This window comes from Cucumis sativus, chromosome 4, assembly GCF_000004075.3.
Source record: "Cucumis sativus cultivar 9930 chromosome 4, Cucumber_9930_V3, whole genome shotgun sequence".
Classification (NCBI taxonomy): Eukaryota; Viridiplantae; Streptophyta; class Magnoliopsida; order Cucurbitales; family Cucurbitaceae; genus Cucumis; species Cucumis sativus.
In genome coordinates this window covers 21,684,746-21,706,216 of record NC_026658.2, presented here as the reverse complement: position 1 = coordinate 21,706,216, position 21,471 = coordinate 21,684,746, and the positions used below count along the sequence as shown (strand labels likewise).

General features: G+C 36.1%; 1 protein-coding gene across 6 annotated transcripts in view; it reads right to left on the bottom strand.

The window, feature by feature from the left end:
- The window catches only part of LOC101210197, a 45,815-nt gene that overhangs the window by 23,084 nt on the left and 1,260 nt on the right, over positions 1 to 21,471 (bottom strand). For 3 of the 6 annotated variants that reach the window (XM_031883996.1, XM_031883995.1, XM_011655631.2), the window contains exons 5-14: positions 21,179 to 21,464; positions 18,964 to 19,062; positions 18,729 to 18,884; positions 17,599 to 17,769; positions 12,622 to 12,824; positions 12,372 to 12,515; positions 12,187 to 12,275; positions 11,504 to 11,651; positions 6,260 to 6,309; positions 5,383 to 5,450 (exon numbers count right to left, since the gene is read on the bottom strand). In XM_031883996.1, coding sequence (XP_031739856.1) covers positions 5,383 to 5,450; positions 6,260 to 6,309; positions 11,504 to 11,651; positions 12,187 to 12,275; positions 12,372 to 12,515; positions 12,622 to 12,824; positions 17,599 to 17,769; positions 18,729 to 18,884; positions 18,964 to 19,062; positions 21,179 to 21,464 — 1,414 coding nt within the window. Of the gene's footprint in view, positions 1 to 5,382; positions 5,451 to 6,259; positions 6,310 to 11,503; positions 11,652 to 12,186; positions 12,276 to 12,371; positions 12,516 to 12,621; positions 12,825 to 17,598; positions 17,770 to 18,728; positions 18,885 to 18,959; positions 19,063 to 21,178; positions 21,465 to 21,471 lie in introns of all 6 variants that reach the window. The other 3 variants (XM_031883994.1, XM_011655632.2, XM_011655633.2) reach the window with 3 other exon arrangements.

The window sequence follows — 21,471 nt, the reverse complement described above, 5'->3', positions numbered from 1 at the left end:
CCAACGACTTTATATCATGGTCCATTGATCATCATGGACGGTTTTCCGTTAAGTTTCTTTCGGCTAATCTAGAAACTGCCTCCCCGATAGATAAACGCCTTTTTTCAGCAATTTGGAAATCAGGCAGCCCTTGGAGAATTAACATTTTGATTTGGATTATGGTCTTTGGGTCCCTCAATAGTACAAAAATTTTGCCAAAGAAATCCCCCAATAAATGTGTCGCTCCTTCGATTTGTCCTCTTTGCTTGAAGGCTAGTAAGAACCTTTGTCACATTTTCTTGGACTGTCCCATCTCTTCCTTCGGCTGGAAAAGGATTTTCTCCTTGTTCAATTTAGTTTGGACCTTTTATCGTTCACTGAGCGCCAGTGTGGTTAAGCTGCTGTCGGGTCTGAACTTACCCAAAAAATCTCACATCATATGGATAAATTTGTCTAAAGCTTTACTCACAGAATAATGGTTCAAGCGAAATCAATGTATCTTCCATGATAAAGTAAGACGAAGGGCAGAAATTATGTGTGCAGTAGATCTTAATGTTGCAGCTTGGTGTTCCTTAAAAAAGTTCTTTAATTATTCCATTCAAGATATTTACCCCAACTGGAATGCCTTCATTAATCACGCCTAACTGTTGCTGCATCAGTTCCAAAGCATTGCAGATTTCACAGCTTTGAAGCCTTGATGTTTTAAAGGATCGGTCTTGTTTAAATTTTTTACTTGAGATTGTATTATTGAGCCCTTTTCTGTTTTCTGGTACTGTTTTCCTGTTTTTCTGGACCCTTGTAATAGGCTGGACGTTATTATTGTTTCACTGGTGGTTTTTTTGCATTTATGTTTTTTTGGGATATGATGCTAGGCGCTAAGGGGGTGTCAACCTAGTTGAGATATCCGGGTGCGCCTCCCGATCCCCTAGGACTCCCTCGATTACTTCTTCTTATTGCTCTCTTTGTATAACTCTATTGTACTTTGAGTTCTTATTAATAAAGAAATTGTCTCCATTAAAAAAAATGTGATGAAAACTTATTTGAGGCAAATGAAAAGAGAACTCCAAGCTTAAAGTAATTACCACTACATGATCAACACATGAACGATACACAACAAGATTCAACTACTGTTAAAAGACTAAAAGAAATCTTTTTCTACTTTTAGAGATGCTGCAAAAGAGCAATTTGTTTTAAATAACGCCCATATATGTAATTAAGCCTCTCCAAAATAATACTGATGATACTAGTGTCCAAGAATTTTTTGATAACAATTTAGTGCCATTATTTCTTAAAAGTGACCATTTATCCCTCATTCTCGTTCTCCAAATTTGCTTCTCGTATTGAAGTCTGTGGTCTTGAGATGAGTAAATATTCCCAAGAATTTGCAAAGAACTCAGTTTTTTTATTTGTTTGTTCATTTGAGGTTTGGGTTCAGTTGTACTCCATTCATGAATTGGGGGTTCAGTTTTGCTTTTTCCTTTTTGTCGTTTTTCTATTTGGCTGGAGCATCTTGATGTAAGAAGACTAAGGGTTAATTGGGTAATTAGGTAATATTCTAAGTTAATTCCCTTTTTACCCCACTTGTAATAAAACTCTATAAATATGAGTCTTCTTCTCTTGTATGAAGCATATTACTCATTCTAATAAAAGATCCACAATCTTGGTTCCGAGAGGATTTCTCCTTGAGGTTACTTAGGCTACATCAATTTGGTATTAGAGCAACCGTCTAGGCTAAAATTGACTGCCCCCGATGGAAGACCAGGAAACTCTAGTTGACCTCATCACAAAAGGGAGCTTTGAGTGTTGTGCTTGTTCCGAAACAACACATCTAATTAGGGGGAACCCTTGAAGTTCCAAGAAAGAAAGAAGATACCAGAGATTTATTAAGATTTATTAAGATTTTTCAAGAATAGACTTCCATTGATCAAAGAAAATGTCCAAGAAAAAAACCAGCAGTGTTGGATTCTGATTCAAGTGATTCAAAAGAACAATTTCAACATTCCAATTTTGGCCATTCTGGATTTTTTCAAAGAACCTATCATTATCCAAATTGGAAAACTGATTTTAGTGATTATAATTGTTATGATAGATATATATATACATATGTCCTTTATTGTAATTTTACATAGTCTCTAGGGTTTAGTTTATTCTCTATATAAATATGTAACATTGCTTTGACTCAAATATATTAAGACAGACACTTCTCTGAATTCTAGATTACATGGTATCAGAGACATTAGGGTTTCGAATGGCCATTAGCTTCCTCCTCCATTAGGTTTGAGTTTAGGTTACCTTCCGCTGACCATTTGTCGACACCGCCCATACCATAAGAAGCATCACCTCCGTCCGCCCAAGTCTGTCTTCGCCGATCGCCGGAAAACACCGCGTGTGACCGTCACGCGCCGCCGGAATCATTGTCGCCTTCAAAAATCTCTGTATGGTTTGAAACAGAGTCCTCGTGCGTGGTTTGGTAAGTTTAGTCAAGCCCTTGTATGCTTTGGTATGAAGAAGAGTACATCTGATCATTCAGTTTTCTATCGCCGATCTGATAAGGGTATAGTTTTACTAGTTGTATATGTTGATGATATTGTTATTACTGGAAATGATGCATTGGGTATTTCATCTCTCAAAACTTTCCTTCAGGGTCAGTTTTATACAAAAGATTTGGGCCAATTGAAATATTTTTTGGGCATTGAAGTGATGAGAAGCAAGAAAGGTATTCATTTGTCTCAACGAAAATATGTACTTGATTTGTTGTCTGAAACAGGAAAATTAGGCGCCAAACCAAGTGGCACTCCAATGATGCCAAATCAGCAACTTGTTAAAGAACGAGAATTATGTAAAGATTCTGAGAGATATAGGAGATTAGTTGGGAAGTTGAACTACTTAACAGTGACTCGACCAGACATTGCATATTCTGTAAGTGTTGTAAGTCAATTCATGTCTTCCCCTACAGTGGATCATTGGGCTGCAGTAGAGCAGATTTTGTGTTATCTAAAAGCTGCTCCTGAAAGTGGAATCCTATACAGAGATCATGGACATACGAGAGTTGAATGTTTTTCTTATGCTGATTGGGCGGGGTCTCGTGAGGATAGGAGATCAACTTCTGGATATTGTGTTTTTGTAGGTGGAAACTTAGTTTCATGGAAGAGTACGAAACAAAATGTTGTTTCTCGTTCGAGTGTTGAGTCATAATATAGAGCTATGGCACAATCTGTGTGTGAAATAGTATGAATTCACCAACTATTATCTGAGATAGGCTTCAGTATTACCGTGCCAGCTAAATTATGGTGTGATAATCAAGTTGCACTTTATATTGCATCTAATCCAGTATTTCATGAACGAACTAAACATATTGAGGTGGATTGTCACTTCATTCGTGAGAAAATCCAGGATGCGTTGGTGTCCACAGGATATGTGAAGACCGGAGAACAATTGGGAGATATTCTAATTAAAGCTTTAAATGGAACAAGGATAAGTTATCTGTGCAACAAGCTGGGCATGATTGACATATTTGCTCCAGCTTGAGGGGGAGTGTTATGATATATATATATACATATGTCCTTTATTGTAATTTTACATAGTCTCTAGGGTTTAGTTTATTCTCTATATAAATATGTAACATTGTTTTGACTCAAATATAATAAGACAGACACTTCTCTGAATTCTAGAGTACAATAATCACTCTGATGATGCTTCTAAGGTACTTTGGAACTGAATAAGGCGACAATATCAAAAAATGGGCCAATCAAACCCATTTTTTAAGAAATCAACGTAAAAGTTGAAAGTTGGATGAATTAAAGAATAGTTCAGAATCATCAAGAATGGATTTTAACCATCCAAGAAGAATGTTTAAGACTCAAAATAACTCTTTTGGTTATGAAACACGAAGATTGGTTAATTCAATAAAATCAATGGATGAGTCTTACAGATGCTATGAGATTGCAACATATTCAAGAATCCAACAAAATGTCTACTTCGATCCCGCAACATTGAAGAAATAAAGAAAACAACAAACAAAACTCAATGTTCATTGGGGGAAATGACTAAACATATAGATCGACTATCAATTCATTTGCAAGAGTTCAAGAATGAATTGGTTTCATATACGGAAGAAAAAGCAAAGAAATCACAGTTGGAAAATTTTCAATTAGAAAATCTTGTAGATAAAATTGAAGAACGAGAATTTGAAAATGTTGATTTGGAAATGGTCACAAGTAAAGAAAATTCCAATGAAGAAGATGAAAAAGAAGTATCAAACACCGAGCAAAAATCGAACAAGAACAACGACACATTGATTTCGGTGGGATGGAATCTTCAAACTGTCGAAGAACTTGAAGCAAATGATAAAGAAAATATGATTCTTGAATTATTTTCTTCGAAAGCTAATTCTTTTGAAATTGATTCTTTGAATACAGTTTTGAGTGAGATTGAAGGAAACATCTTTTTGGGTTTATGGCTGATGGAGAGGTTCATCTTTTAGTGCCCATATTTGATTTTTTGTCTCAATTTTATCCCTTCGATCATAATATTTTTGTTCAAAATGTACGAGGTTGGTTTGGTCATACTCCGTTGAACAAGTTTATTTCGTTCTTTTTTCTTTTTTTACTCCATAAATTTCTTCTTTTTAACACTCAGGATGAGTTTTCTTTTTGGAGAGGTAGAATGATGTAAGAAGACTAAGGGTTAATTGGGTAATTAGGTAATATTCTAGGTTAAATAGGAGTCTCTCCTCTTGGATGAAGCATATTATTCATTCTAATAAAAGATGCACAATCTTGGTTCTTGGAGGATTTCTATACCCTATTGTTTATGTTCAGCTTTATTTTCGAGCTTTCTCTTTTGGAGTGTTTTTTATATTGAATAGTTGTTCTTGGCTCGGTTTTCTAAGGGCAACCTTTAGTGTTGTGTTTGGTTTTCCATGATAACTTTTCACAAGCTTCTCTTTGTATTGTTTGGTGATTTTCCGTTATTGGAGTTTCTGTTCTATTTGCTGTTCTTTGTAGGTTTTTAGTCATAGATCTTATTGTTTTTTGTTATGTTCTCTCCCTTGCAAAGTTTGTAACTTTGAGCTTTAGTCACTGTTCATTTGAATAAAGAAAAGATTCATTTCTGGCCAAAAAAATAATAATAACACCCATATCAACATGCACTGCCTTCCAAGCAAATTTAGAAGGTACTTATCCAAAAAAATTGAAAAAGAAAAAAAGTAATAATAATAAAAGCTTCTTGACAGCAAACGAAGCGTTTCATTGGAAAAATAAAAAGAGACTAACACTCCAAAAATTCATGCAGCAGGAGACATAAGAAAGTAATAAAATTAGCACTTGCTGTTCTGTTTTCCATTAAACAAGGGTTTAGCAGACAATACACACACGCTGAGTTTCTTTCGATAAAACTTACACTTTGTGACCATTGAGGAATTAGGCTGAGCACTCGGTCACTTTGCAACCTTGTTCCTGGCAAAAGCTCTACGTAAGGTTAATTATGATATGAAGGGAAAAGTTTCACGCCAAAAAGCATCATATGAAAGGAAAAGTTTCAGGTGAAATAGCATCAATCAAATATCCGTAGGAAAGTATGCACGTGAAAACTTAAACTGAACATTGTTGGTTCATCCTGCGGGATAGGAGAAGAAATATGCATTTGTTAATGACTCAATTCATATAATCTGAACCTAAATTTGTTAATGACTCAATTCAGATAATCTCAACCTAAACTTATTACACGTCTAACCTTTTTAATGCCGGAACAAGTGATTTCAAAGTTGGGAGGAATTTTAAAGATTTACCTTTTTCATTAAAGCCAGATTTAAATTCTCTCACCTGATTAATACAATCTGACAATACAAAACAACCTGGAGAATCTGAATCGGATAACCTTTGCACTTTTTTTTAATTTAATTCATAGCTGCAATTTAAAAACAGAAAAGCAGGGAATCCAACCAGCTCTTGGATGGCTGAACAGAAAATGAACGGTCAAGGACTTCTGGCTTTTTTTAACAAAACAACCTGGAGAATCTAGTATTTTCCATATATCCTTGACATGAGGAAAATTTAACGTCACATTTCAAGCTATCAGAAACAAATGAAATCTTACAGTTTTTGAAGCTTACTTAGTGATACATATAATTAATGAGACCTGATAATTTTATATGAAAAGATACATAAATTATATAAATCAAAACCTTCCATTAAAGTCATGTACGTATATAGAGAACATAACACAAAACCAAGAAAAGTTGAAATGTCTTGCATCTGCTGCAAACTTAAAAATATACCTTGACCATTACCCCCGGTGCTTGGAAGAGCTGCATTTAGAGAAAAATCACTGCACAGGTAAACAAGAGAATCGTTATCACGTTTTTTCAGATGAAGAAACCAAACTTTCATGGGAATAGAAGAATAAAAAATGAGAGAGTAATAGCCCATTAAAAAAAAAAAGGAGTCAGGTGGATACTTTTCCAAACGTAAGAAATAACCAAAAGGTAAGTTCTCTACCCTCTCTCCTCTCTCCCCTCCCCTTACTCTTCCCCCCTTTCCGACACCCACTCATCTATCAGTTTTTCAGCAAGAAGATCTTCTCTCCGGCAAGCGTATTTTCGGACTCTTTCCTTATTGGACGCTGCTTCAATCATAGTCAAAGATGAAAGTGGAAAGTTGTGGTATTGATAACTTTTTTTCTGCATTTGGTAAGAGGATGGATCATTTCAAGTGGAAGATGTAGAAGCCAACTTAATACTGTCATTATCATACCTCCAGCTTATATGGCTTCACAAAGCCATTTCAGTTTTGAGCCAAAAACTGATGATAGATTCTTTTTCAAAAATGAAAAAGTTGAAAATGGAATGGTTGAAGTTTCTGAATTCAGAGCTATGTTCGGTTGGGCAATGAGTTGCGTTGTTTGGCCCATAAAGGTGGTAGATCCTTCATTCATACTCCCTCAGATCAAGATAAACAGGAATGGGTTTCGGTCAGTAAAATGTTAGGAGGCTTCAAGTCAAAAGATGAATTCATAACTCGGTCACATCCCATTTAAGGTCATCAATAAGCAGTAAGAAGATTGAGGAGCAAACTTTTAAGGTGTTGAAAGATAGTTATGCAGAGAAGGTGAAGCCAATGAGTTACATTCATTCCTCTGTTCTAGCACCAAAAAAACAGAGCATGAACCATTATTGGATTATCAAGAATCTAGAAGTTTGCAAAATTGATTTCAACAATCTTTGGATTGTTACAAGACTGTTTGAGTTTCATGAATGGACAGATATAGCTAGCACTCTAAAATTATTCTTTGATTAGGATGCCATTATCAATCCATTTGGATCAAGGTGAGGTGGAAGACTTTGTTGAATATCCGGGGAAATGGCAAGTTTGTCGCCATTTTCATTTAAAATTTGAAGGGTGGAACAAACAGTTACATGGTCCTTCGAAAGCGGTGAAGGGCTTTGGCGGGTGGATCTATATTAAACTCTTACCCTTAAACTACAGGAGCAGACAAACCTTCGAAGCTATTGCATCTAATTTTGGCGGATTAGTATCTCTTAAAAATGAAACATTGAACATTGTTAATGTTGGAAAAAATTCAAGTTCAGAAAATTTTATGTGGTTTTATGCCATCTAAGATAGAAATTAGAAATCTCACAAGAAAAAAATATAGGTAACATTTTTCTCAATTTTGGAGATATTGAATGTTTGGAACTCCCGATCAAAGTTCAAGATGCTTTATTTATAAAAATTTCTCCAACCTAATTGACTAGGCTAGTCTAAAGCACGTTTTGGTTGATGAAGAGTTAGATTCTTCCGGTTCCATTTTAGAAGGGACTCGTAAAGCTACCCCTTGTAACCCAGGAAATTTTTCAAGAAATCCATTCATGTCTTGTTTGTGTTAGGCCTCCTATACTTATCACGTATAGTGAAAAATAAAACAAAATTACACATGGAACATTGGAAGAAGAAAAAGGGCAGGACCATCCTTCTGTGGAGTCCACTAGTTAGTTAGAATAAATAAAAGAAGAAGTAGAGAGATTATCTGGAGGTTGTTCTTCCTTCAGAGGGAAGAAAGAAAGAAGTTCCAGGTTTCATTGTTCGTTTGTTGATTGTTGCTTTAGTAGTATTTTAATTCACTGTTCTTAGGCTTCTTTTGCGTAAGTTGATAAACAGTTGAGTTCTGGAATTTTATCTGTATTTTGAGCTTTATATCGTGACTGTTGAAAGTTATTTTGTATCATGTGGAAGAAAGTTCAATATATATAAAGATACATCATTTTGTATCATGTGGAAGAAAGTTCAATATATATAAAGATACATCATTTTGTATCATGTGGAAGAAAGTTCAATATATATAAAGATACATCTATAGTATCTTTACAAATTGGTATCAGAGATATTACCTGGGCAACCTTGAAATCGAACTATCATGGCCAGGAAAGTGGAGGAAAAAATCGTAGCAGTGGAACAAGAACTTCAACGACTGCCGATCATGGAAGAAAACTTCAACGACTGAATGAAAAGTATGAATGGCTGACTCAACCAAAAGAAGTATTTGGTAACCAAAAGAATCTTACTTCAAAAAAGTGGGAAGTGTTGATTAGTTGGAAGGGATTGCCACCTCATGAAGCAACTTGGGAGGACTGTAAAGACTTCAAGCAGTGATTCCGTAATTTCCACCTTGAGGACAAGGTGGCTTTAGAAGAGGAGAGTAATGTTAGGCCTCCTATACTCTTCACGTATAGTAGGAAAATAAAGGGAAAAACAGAATTACACGTGGAACATTGGGAGAGGAAAAAGGGCAGGACCATCCTTCTGTGGGGTCCACTTGTTAGTTAGAAGAAGTAAAGAGAAAGATTATCGAAGATCAATTGTGAGAAGGTGAAGGTTGTTCTTCCTTGGGAGGGAAGAAAGCAAGAAGTTCCAGGTTTCATTGTTCTTGGTTTCATTGTTCTTGGTTTCATTGTTCGTTGGATGATTGTTGCTTTAGTAGTATTTTAATTCTCTGTTCTTAGGCTTCTTTTGCGCAAGTTGATAAACCGTTGAGTTATGGATTTTATCTGTATTTTGAGCTTTATATCGTGACTGTTGAAAGTTATTTTGTATCTTGTTGAAGAAGGTGAATACATATAAAGATAGATACGTAGTATCTTTACAGTTTGTTGATGATTCAAAAAGAAAACCAAATTAAGATCCCACTGGATTCTAAAAACAGGGACTCTCCAACCGCTTTCTTCCCGCTGACGATGAAAGATTCAAGGGGAATTGATCAAACTCATGTTTCTCGAAAGAGAAAAGCTAGGACGGCGCATGGAGTTCTTGAAAGTAGTCCAAGGGTCGCAAATCCTCTTGGCACAAAAAACCTCTCAGAATTTGCCAGTAGTAAGCGCTAGAAGGAAGTCCAAAAGTCACGAGCCAATAAAAAGCCACTTTTAAAGAGGAGAGAAATATAAAAGGTATCCAAGAGTGAGGAAAAATGCAGGAGAAGTCGAAGAGCAGCCTTTAGAGAGGAAAGAGAATTTTTCGGCTGAGCATATTTTATTGCGAATTGGAATTTCAAGAATCAGTAATGATGTAAAAGCAGGTCTTTTGCTTTCATCCCCACAGCAGATTTTGTGCCCACTGAAATCCCCTCTGAAAATGCTCCATCTTCAAATTCTTCCTCTGTTGCTCTTTCTTTTCCTTCCCTCTCTTCCTCGGCCAAATCTTGGTCAAAGGCTAAGTCTAAAAAACATCCAAAATTAAGGGTTCTCCCACATTCCTTCAAGACTTTCCCAAAGCATTTTGTGAGAAGGAAAAGTTTTAAAAAAAAGTTAAAAAAAGAAAAAATGATTTTGGATCAAAACCCTGATTTTTTGGAGGCAAATTGTGCCCTTTTGCAAGCCCCTTCACAAGCAAATAAGTCGGTTCCTCATAGATCGGTTCATCCACATTTTAAATACTCAGTAAAATCTTTTAGAGGTTCTCGTACCCAAACTCCATTCGCTTCATCAAAAAAGAAGAATCAGATTCGACTCTCCTTTTAGTGTGAGCAGCGAGGAAGCAAAAATATGCCAAAGACAGCAGTGAAGGTTGACCAGTCGATGAAGGATCCTTTAGAATCTGATCTCAATACCTTGTTTCAGTCAGAGGAGGATCTAATTACTAAGAAGCGAGCCTATTTATATCCTTCAAGAGCTCAACACTGTGAAATTCCAGATCACTTGAAGTCCCTTGTTGACAAATGTGGAATTGTTTTGGTTTGAGTTGTGTTAGCGGATCACAAGAGGTTTGACGGATGCTGCTATTATTTTGGCCCTTTAAAGTTCTCAAATATTCTGGTTCTAGTCACTCACTGAAAAATTTAAGGAGTACCTAACAGGCATATTACATGAACAAGCTGCTTGGCTAGTTGCTCTCACTTGATGTTCTACTCCCATCCATTTTGAAGCTTTTGGTCTGCAATCTTCAGCTGTTTTTGGGGATCTTGTGGACAATTTTAAGTTTGCTTTGTTCTTATTTTTCTTCATTTCTGCTCTAGGTTTCACTTGTGTTGTTTTTGTTTGCGATCACTTTTTTCGCTCTTAGTATAATTCTCTAGCATTAGTCTCTTTTGTTTTTTTTTTTTTTTGATAAGAGACAAGTATATTCATATAACAAAACAGAACATCCTAAGGGCGAGGGACAAGAGGGCCTCCCCGGAAGAAGCTAGGGAACTAAGACATAATGGCCTTCCAATTGTTGAAAATCATAGAAAGGCTATAATTACAAAAGTGTTTGGTGTAATTCGTACTCCACCAAGAGGCTGTGTGTTGAACCACAGTCCAAAAAGAATCAAAAGAATTAAATCTATCTTCAAAAATTCTGCTATTCCTTTCTTTCCAAATGCTCCACAAAAGGGAACGCGTCGCACATTTCCATAAGATGTTTCCTTTAGGGCTGTAACCTCTAATGTTGAGACCTTCAATCATCCAGCTATCAATCTTGCTAGGAAGGCAAAGCTCCAAGTCAAAAATACCAAACAGAGTGTTCCAAGCTTTTTTGTGAAGGGACAATGTAGAAATAAATGATCCAAGGTTTCCTCATCTTTAGCGCATAGGCAACACATCGAGGGGCTAAGCAATGTGTTCTGAATTTTTTTTGTACTTTCTCATGGGTGTTGAGGCTTCTGTAAGCAAGCGACCATAAGAAAAACTTCACCTTCTTCGGAATTTTATTCTTCCAGATATGACGAATCAAGGGAACAGCAATGTTGGGGGATCTCTTAGTTAAGTTAAGAAAAGTAGATTTTGTAGTGAAGTTGGGGGATCTCTTTTGTTAATACATTTAATAAAAAGGCTCGCATCTGTTTAAAAGAAACATAAGAAATAACCTGCATCGGTTGTATTTTTAAATAAAGGAAAAAAACATCTCATTGATATAACGGAAAGAAACTGACTATCAAAATTACAAGGAAACAAAAATAAAAGAAAAAGAACAACAAAAGCACTATAAAGAAAATGATTCTCCCATTTTTTTCCAGTTTGATCTTAACGATAAGATGATAAAAAACAAAATACCTAACACAGTCAAGTAGCATCAAAATTGCTCCAATGTTCTGATTATGATATTTGAGCACCCCAATGAGAGCCTCCCTGGCTGAAGCTAGAACTTTATCATTTGACGAGTAGACAAGACGTACTAAGGAAGGTAAAAACAAAGCCGGCTCTGCAACATAAAATTAATGAAAAAGAGCAGAAAACAAAAATCAATGATAAAAAGAACGATAGAAAATGTTGATCCTCATTGAACCAGACAAGATTAACATTTAGCAACAACCTAACTACAAACACTATTTTGTATGGAATGTGTTGGAAATTAGAAGCCAGTGGAGTGTTTATAGCCCCAAGGATATTTGTGTAATTCATTGTACTCTAGTTTTATTTACTTTTTTGTTCAGGCTTATTATAGTCTATATATATGCTTCCCTCTTGTACTCTTTTGATTTTTAGAAAATAATAAGAGCCACTTCTATCATGCTTTTTTCTCCCTGTACTAAGATTTTCCACATATACCTTGTCTTTTTCTTTTCAATATGGTATCAGACCAGGGTGACGAAACCCTAGCCGCCATTAGCGAAAACCAAACAGTGCAAAATATTGAGACTTAAATGTCCAGTAATAAAATCGTTCACTTCACAGAGCACAAAGCCATAAGGGTAAAGAGAAGATTAATACGAACAGTTAGTGGTATCAAAACTAACCAACAAAAGGAAGCAAATCAGCAGCCTGTTTACGAATCAGAATTTCTTCATCTTCCAGGCACTTGATTAACTGGTTAGCTGTATCTTGCCTGCAGTAACAATTCAAGTCAGAAAAAGCTATTACTGTGCTAAAAATATTTAATCAAGAAAAATGAAAAAAATGAAAAGACAAGGTGCATATGTACCATGCTGACTGAGTAAGTAAATTTCTTGTATTTGATGACATCTGAACAATTTCAGATATCACATCAATAGCATTCCTCCTCTGCATGATACTATCAGAATCAAATCGCTTAAAGACTTCCAAAAGGAACTGATTATCTCTGCTCCTGATAAACCCCAGCAGGTTAAAGTAAAACCAAAAAAACCATGAATTCCTTAACTTTAGGGACAGAGACAGAAAGAGATAGAGACAGGGGCATTTGCATAGATTACATCAAACAAGATTCTGCAATGAGAATGATGACAGCTCTAGCGATGACATCCCGCTCATCTAGAAGGTTAAGCAACAATGGCATCACAGAATCCAGTTGCCTGTTGTCAGTGATGCTGCCTCCAGAAGATAATTTTGAATTAAGAAAAAACGCCTTAAATATGCTAACAACCTCGTCAACGACATCTTCATCTGTACTATGAAACTTAAAACAGAAAAAAAAAAAAAAAAAAAAGATAAACGTAAGCAAGCAAGCATAAACACATACTTAAAGTATTGGTTTTTTAACAAGAAACAATTCTCTACATTAAGAAAATGAGATGAGACTTCGTGTTGGACCATTTTGTTTTGGCTTCTTTAAGCTCAAGCCACTTCATATTGCTCTTTTATTCAAATTGTTTACACTAACAGTCCCTTCATCCTCATCCTCATTCTCGACCCCGTTATCTTCTGCACCAATGTCCACAATCAAATTTCTTGGTGCTTTAATGTCCTTTATCTTGAACATGTACTCTTTAATTTCTTCCTTCACGTGATCAGGCTATTTTCTACAAGCAATGGCATTTCCACAACCACCAACAAGGTGTTGTTTCATTCTATAAACTCTTCCTTTAGTTGTTTTTTAACAAAATCCACACACTAAGGTATTGACATCTTGCTCATTTTGCAATAGAGCATATTTTCATGCTAGATCTTTTCTTAAACTGTCCTCAGCCATCTACTTATTTAAAAAATTAAACTAATTAGAAAATACCTTAACAAAATTTTCTTTTTTTTGAAACGATGACAGGTCTCTTTATTAAAAATTAATGAGACTAATGCTCGAAGTACAAGAGTAATATACTAAGAGCAAAATAAGAAAAAGACAAATCAACCAAACAAACTAAACAAAAATGAACCTAGACAAAACATATGGGAAAACAACGAACAAACGATCACAAAGTAGAAACAACGAAAGAACCAAAGCAACAACGAGTTGAGACATTAGTAAGGATCTTAATACACAAAAATAAACACTTTGATGAAAAGCACCCATTTCAATTTGAAAGGAGAAGGGAGAACCAAGAAGAGGCAATCGGTTGCTTCAAAACCATCCAACCCAAATAAATTTTTCTAGAGATCTTTGCCCTCCACTGAAAATCATGATGACGAAGACAAAACATCCAAAAGCTAAAAAATTTAAGCTAACTGCATCAATTAGAAATTTTTGTTCTTTCTTGAATATGAGAGAACTAGTTCTGAATAAGTGTTCAAGGACTTGAGTCCCAACACTTTATCTGCAGCCTTCAAACCCTACAAAGTACCCAATTATTGGACCAAAAGGTGGCTGAAACCAGATCTCAAAAGAAAACTAATTTGCATTTTTCTACTATCGAGAACTTATCTTCATTAGCCTGGATGAGGAGGAAGGTTATCAAATTTTCCACCAAAATGATGCCACAATCATTAACTAAGGGCAGTAGATCCTCAGGTAATTCCAAGGGAACTTTGATGGGAACAACACTGGCTTCATCAAATAGAGAAGAGAGATCAGCCCCTTCAACTTCTTCATTATTCTTGAAATCAAAACCATTTGGAAACCCAAGGGACCCCTCACTACTGACACAAAACTCAAAAGTTGGGAGTTAACTTGAGAGTTGGGACATACCAAAAATTTGATGAAGACTGAACTTTGAACACTACTGTTTTGGAGAATTTTCAGCAAGAAAAGATGAAGTTGAAGCCTTAAATGGTTGCTGTTTTTTACCTGTCTTCTTCGTTTTTTTTAAGAAACCCAAAGAATAGAGACTTCAAAAAATTGAGCCAAGGTGTTTTTTTTGTTGAAGAAAAAGAAGAAGGAGAAGGAGAAGTAGAATCGAAGAATGTTCTGTTTTTTTTTTTTACCCAGAGACTTCAAAAAAGTCTTCTCAAGAGGTGTTTGTTGGAGGAGAAGAAGAAGAAGAAAGATAAGCCGAGAAGGAGAAAGAGAAGAAGAAGAGTAGGGAGAAACCAGAAGAAAAAGGGACGTACGCTTACCTTTTTCCCCTTGTAGATGAAGGCATGAAGCTATTGCTTTATTTTAAATTAGGTTAAAAAGTATAAATATGTTATATTATATCTTAAACTACACTGTTTTAATGGATTTATAAAAAAAAAGGTGAATACCCTAATAGGCGTTTTGTGCAAGGCGTTCAAAGGCACACACCTTCTTCAATATGCCTCACCTCCAAGGTGAGGCGGCCATGTCGCGCTTTGCCTGCGAGCATGCGCCTGAGCGTGCCTTTTACGACACTGTCAGTTCCAAATCCACATCTTTCACTCTGATAACAGTACTAAATATGTCAACGAACAATTAACCAATTTCTTACACGAAAAGGGTATTGTTCATCAAGCCACATGTCATGATAGTCCTCAGCAGAATGAAATTGCTTAGAGAAAGAATAGACATTTTTGGGGTGATGCAGTCCCTACTGCTATATTCCTAATCAGTCGATTGCCAACTAAGGTTTTGAATTTTGAACTCCTCTGAATCACTTAAAAATTATTTTCCTACTGTTCAGTTGTTATTTGACTTACCAATATGACGAGGCAATGATGGAAGATCTTCGAAAGACTTTGGCTTTATTCGAATGGTGCTCAGGCCAAAAAGTTAACTAGGAAAAGTCTTCTGTTTGTGGAATCAATATTGAGGAAAGAAAGATTGCTGAAATGGCCACAAGGCAAGTTGCAAGATAGAGAAACTCCCCATTGTTAAATTTGATAGTATGGGGTTCCATCACAAAACCAATTGACAATTAGAGGAGTAGCTCACCTATCTTATATGGAGTATAAGTCCCTTTGGTTTTTCAGTGGGACTCTCAACTTCTCCAATATGCCCCCTCAAGATGGTGCCTCTTTTGGGTTCACCTATCTTAGACCGAATACCCGTTTGGGTTTAGTGGGCTCTGATACCATGTTAAATCACCAATTCACCCAAAAGCTTAAGCATTTGGATGAATTGGTGGTTTAATACTCATACTCCATATAAGATAGGTGGGTTCCTCCTCTAATTGCCAATTGGTTTTGTGATGGAACCCCATACTATCAAATTTAACATGGTATCAGAGCAGGTGGTCCAGGGAGGTCCTGTGTTCAAGCCCCTACATTGTAGTTTCCTCCCCAATTAAAAATCAATTTCCACTTGTTGGGCCTTTCAAATATTTCAAACCCAAAAGTGAGGTAAAATTGATTCCACTTGTTGGGCCTTTCAAATATTTCAAGCCCACAAGTGAGGGGGAGTGTTGGCGATATATAATTAAATTTGCCTTCAACCACAAGCTTAAGCTTTTGGATGAATTTGTGGTTTAATATGGTATAAGAGCAGGTGGTCCAGGAAGGTCCTATGTTCAAGCCCCTGCATTGTCGTTTCCTCCCCAATTAAAATCAATTTCCACTTGTTGAGCCTTTCAAATATTTCAAACCCAAAAGTGAGGAGGAGTGTTGGTGATGTATAATTAAATTTGTCTTCAACCACTAGCTTAAGCTTTTGGGTGAATTGGTGATTTAATACCCATCATGTACCTCAATCTAGCACTTGGAGGTTACCCAAAAAGTTCCTCATTCTGGCAGCCCATCATAGACAAAAGCCAAGGAAAACTAAGCAAGTGGAGGAGGTATAATCTCTCCCAAGGAGGAAGAATGGTATGCAAATCAGTCCTTTCTAACCTTCCCACATATTACATGTCCACTTTCCTCATGCCAGCTTTCTATATCCAATACCTTGGAAAAAATTATGAGAAAGTTCTTCAGGGAAGGTAACAGCGGGGGGAAGCTGAATCACTCGATTAAATGGAACAAACTCACCAAAGCACAAACAGATGGTGGTCTCGGTTTAAGCAACATGAAAATAAGGAAATTGGCTCTCTTATCAAAATGGGCCTGGAGGTTTATGTCAGAGCAGAATGCCCAGTGGCGTAAAGTGGCAAAAAGCATACATGGGAGCCATCCCTTCCATTGGTACAAAAGTGGAAAGGAGTACTTGAGCCTAAGAAGTTTGTGGATCAGTATATATAGACAATGGCGCAAAGTAGAAGCATTGGCTGCCTTTAGAGTGGGCTATGGCAGCAGAGTTTTCTTTTGGACAGATCCATGGCTGGATGTTATTCCACTAAGTAGTAAGTTCCCAAGATTATTCCATATTGCCCTTGTGCCAAAAGGGTCAGTCGCCGAGCATTGGGATAGTCAAACCAGCTCTTGGTCGGTTTACTTCAAAAGACTACTGAAAGAAGAGGAAGTCCCCAAATTCCAAGCATTGTTGATCACATTGAATGGAAAAGTGGTAAACTTCTCCACAAATAAGAGAGTTTGGTCCCTAGAACCAGAAGGTTCCTTCACTGTTAAATCTTTGGTTAATCATCTCACAACTGCCTCTCCCATTGATGCTACTTTGCACAGAAGTCAATTTAGTCAGTCCTCTATTCTGCAAAAAAAGGTGCCTTCCCACTGTCTCTCACCCCATATGTGCCATCTATGCTGTAACAATCAGGAAGACCTTCAGCACATCTTTTTCAATTTCCCTCATGCAGTAAACTGTTGGTACCGGCTGCTGCAAATCTTTAACTTCAGTAGGGCTTTTGATGGCAACTTAAGAGACAACATGCTGCAAACTCTGTCTGGCCCAGTCTTGAAGAAAACTTCTTTACTATTATGGTGCAAAGCAGTCAAGGCACTACTTGTAGAATTATGGTTTAAAAGAAATCAGCGAGTTTTCCACAACAAGGCCTCAAGAAGATCGACGGCTTTGTGTTTGCTCGGCTAAACGCTTAGTCACGGTGCTCCACGACCAAGGGTTGATTTCAGGAAGAAAAAAAATACTGTATCTCCAAAATTAACAAATATTATAGAACTCTTTATAAAATAGTTCCCAATTCAACATGCATTTAACTAAAAGATGAAAGTCTCCATGACTATCTTCTTCAGACATTATAATTAGCAGCTTAAATGTTTGCATTAAAAACTACCTGCAATAGCAGAACCTGAGAAATCTGAGTTCCATATTCTGAAATTGTGCTTTCAAATTTTTTTCTGTCAAGCCGTCCCAATAGAAGGCATAAACAATTCAGGAAAAAAATCATGGTCTCTCTAGCATTCTTATTTCCAATAGTCTCCTCAGTGTGATGGCCTGAATAATACTGAGAAAGAAAATAACATATAAAATTCAGAGGGCCATAATAATACGAAATTCAATAAATACTACGATCTTTTATTCTCTTAGAATAGATAACCTCAAGCCACAAGCAAGCAGCGACAGTCAAATTAACATCTCAAGAACGTAGGACAGATGCATCACTACCCAATTGTTTTTTTTCCTTTTTCACTACCCAATTGTTTGTTTTTCTTTTTCTGTGTAAGACGCCACACCTCTATCCCATTGTTTAGTATGTTGTAATGTCTAATGGCATGCCTACTATGGCTCATAGTCTCATAGAACAACAAATCAGACACTTCAGCAAAAAGTGGTGAGGGATTGAATTCTTAACAAAGGTACAATCCCTAAACCAAGCTTTAGTTGGATCATAACCGTAAGTCAACTTTATTTGGGTAATTGAATGCCTGGTTTCGTGCTTTTGATTACAAATTTCTCCAAGAAATTGGAGTTGATAGGCTCAATTGTAATAGGAATCTCCTGTTCTATCTAACATAGTGAGGAGAATTACAGAAAGGGATGTTCACCATAATGTCAGCTAATTCTAGTAACACTGGTAGGAACTATAAAGGACCAACCAGACAACCGCCTGGGTAAGATTAGAAAATAACAGATGAGTTCTGATCCATGAAGAAAAAAACATTTACGTTTCTTCCCTAACTAAAAGAGCAACTTCATAGACTTGCATGATGTTTACATACAAATCCAATTATACAAGGAAAAAAAATACTTGAGGCAAACAAACAAAATAATTGGAGAGCAAAAAGAGCATATTTGATAAGACCAAAACAAATAAATAAATAAAAGGACAAATTTGAGGATCCCATCAGTTACTCTAAAATAGGAAACTCAATTGTTGAAAAACTAACAAACTGAACCACCTAAAATTAAAATCTTAAATGAACCATGATGTAAATCATCAAAACTAGATTTAGAATACTTAACCTGAATGCCCGACAAGTACTGGTTCAACCATTCTTTGTAATGCTGAGAAAATAGGCGATCTTCCAAAAATAATAAGGTGCTGTAGTGCCTCCAACAAGAAGAAAGTAGCAGGGATCCAGTTCGAGGAATCTTAGATTTCACCTTCCCTATGGCAAACTAAACAAATAATTTAACATACAACATTAACTGATCAAAAAAGATATGATTTGAATAATTTATTGGGTGTAGGACCTGCCTCATCTTGGAAGTTACCATAATGCAAATTTATCTCATCCAACCACTTAAGCACTTGCTCTAGACCTTTTGCATGCAAAGGCTGACTTTTCCTGCTCCACTGAAGTGCCAGGGGGAAGAATATCAGTACAATTAAATCAACTTGCCTCTTGAATCGAAATACAGTTTTAGGCCTTTTTAAGGAAGACACAAAAGAAAAAGAAGCTGGATTAATTGAGATGCTACAATCTCCCATTAAGAAATTCTCCCAAAGGAAAGAGAAAAATGACAGTAGGGTGATTCAGCCAGCAAAGTTCTGAAGTCAGTCTGGTTGGTTTTTCGAGGGTGCAATTTGGCCAGCCACTGGACAGGAAAAAATCTTCATGAACCTGATGGATTTGACTAAAAAAAATGGTGTCATTTTTCTAGGAAACGACCAGAGATTTCCTTGTGGCATTTGAAAATTTTCAACCTCAGATTCATCCCAAGGCTTCACAGACTGGTCAGTTTTATTTAGAAAAAGGCTATCAAAGAGAATAAGAGAAGTTTTGCAGATGTGGTTTTGCATAACACTCTTATTCCTCCAAATTGGCTTTAGTTAATTAAGAAAGAAGCGCTGGCTCGAGGGTTAATAATTCATGCATGTGGGCTTGAAAGGAGAAGGAGGTAGTGGATCTTTTTAAAAAATGAAATAATACTATGAAATAAAGAGTCTAATGCTCAAAGTACATGAATCCCAAAGAAATGAAAAAAAAAAAAGAACACCAAGAGAACATTTATAAAGGAAATTAAGCATCCAAAAAATATAAAGAAGTGAACAAAGTAGCCAGCAAAAAGATGAAAAAAGGTGCAACACGAAGAGGCTTTAAGGCAAGTCAAACTAGACAAGAAAAACACGTAAAACTGTGAGAAGACTTCCAGAGTAACAAGACCAACGAGTCAATCACAGAAGTAGTGCTTGTTAATACTACAGCTCTGGACTTCCATTAAATCAATGATAAACAAAATTTGAAATGAACAATACTATTTAGAATTTTCTTGTAAACGAGGGCTCAAGAGATGATTACTTGCTGGCTGGAAAAGGTGGAAATATTGATCAACGAAAGGTAAAAAATCGACCAAAGCTACTGATGAAGGGGAGAGAGGAAAGAGGAGAGAGCACATTTACCTTATCTTCCAGTAATGCTTGCTAATTAGTTTATGCTAATTCAGTTCTTGATTCAATATTTGATCATTGGGATTCAAATGTTTTTCCAAGTTCTTAAGTGGTTTCATTTGGATGCAATGGTTGTATTTTTTTCTTTTTCTTTTTTTTTTGGATAATTGGATAGAGTGGTTGTTATACCTTGAGTATTAGTCTCTTCTCATTTTATCACCTTGAGTATCAGTCTCTTCTCAATTTATCAGTGAAATTTCATGTTTCCTTTTCAAAAGAAAACCCCAAAAATAATCTGGAAAGAGAGCGCCAAGTAGATACAATCAAACGAGCTAATTGAAAACACTCTATAACTGGAAGGTATTGGTCATAAAAGATATGTTAATTTCTTTCCAAGCATAGGTCACAAAGAATGGTTTTAATTGCATTAATCCAAAGCAATCAAGCTTTAGAATGTAGTAAGGATTCATTGAGTACAACTACAATGTGGCTTAGTGGATTCATGAGAGGAGTCCAATCAAGCGTGTTACTAGTGGAATGCAATAATTTATTCCGATTATTGTTAAGGTAATCACTGAAAAATTACTTGGTCAAAATCAGGTGATGACTCTTGCCAATCATTATTTGACGGATTCCTTTTTTCAAAAGAATCCAATGAGATGTTTGCCAATCATTATCTAGCAGATTTATGATTTATTGAACGTACAGGGACAAAATTTGGACCTTTAAAAGTACATGAACTAAAATAGAATAAAGTCTCAAAGTACAAGGACCAAAATGGCATTTTAACCACACTTTAATATCAATTTTTAAACTGCAACATATATATTTACATAAAGATGCATGTGATCAACTTACAGCAACTAACGTGGCTTTATAAATAGGAATTCAACTCAGTAATTGTGATCTACAATTAGAAAATTATACATCATTTCCCATATGTTTTGGTTTTTTACTGCATAAGTGCTAACAGTAACCATGATAAAGCATCATGCTAGCCTAGGTTCCAAGTAACATGTAACAAATTAAAACTGTACCATGCAAAACAGAACAAGAGAATAACATGTAAATAGAAACATACTGCAAGAAGCCTCTGCACTAATTTCGTGAGGTCCTTCAATTGATGCCAGAGTAAATACTCCATGTCCAAGTATGAATCTTTTGAAGCATTACTAATTGGTTTCTCTTGCTGATCATCAACAGCATTTGGAAAGAAAGTAACTTGCTGATACGATGAATTTGCATTTAATCTTTTTTGCCTCATTTGAACCTCTGCCTTTCTGGTCAGTGCATTAGTAAGAGACGTGATGCAATCAGCAGCGCAAACTGCAAGGCGAGAAGGTAACTCAAACCCTTCCTGTAGCATACTGCAAA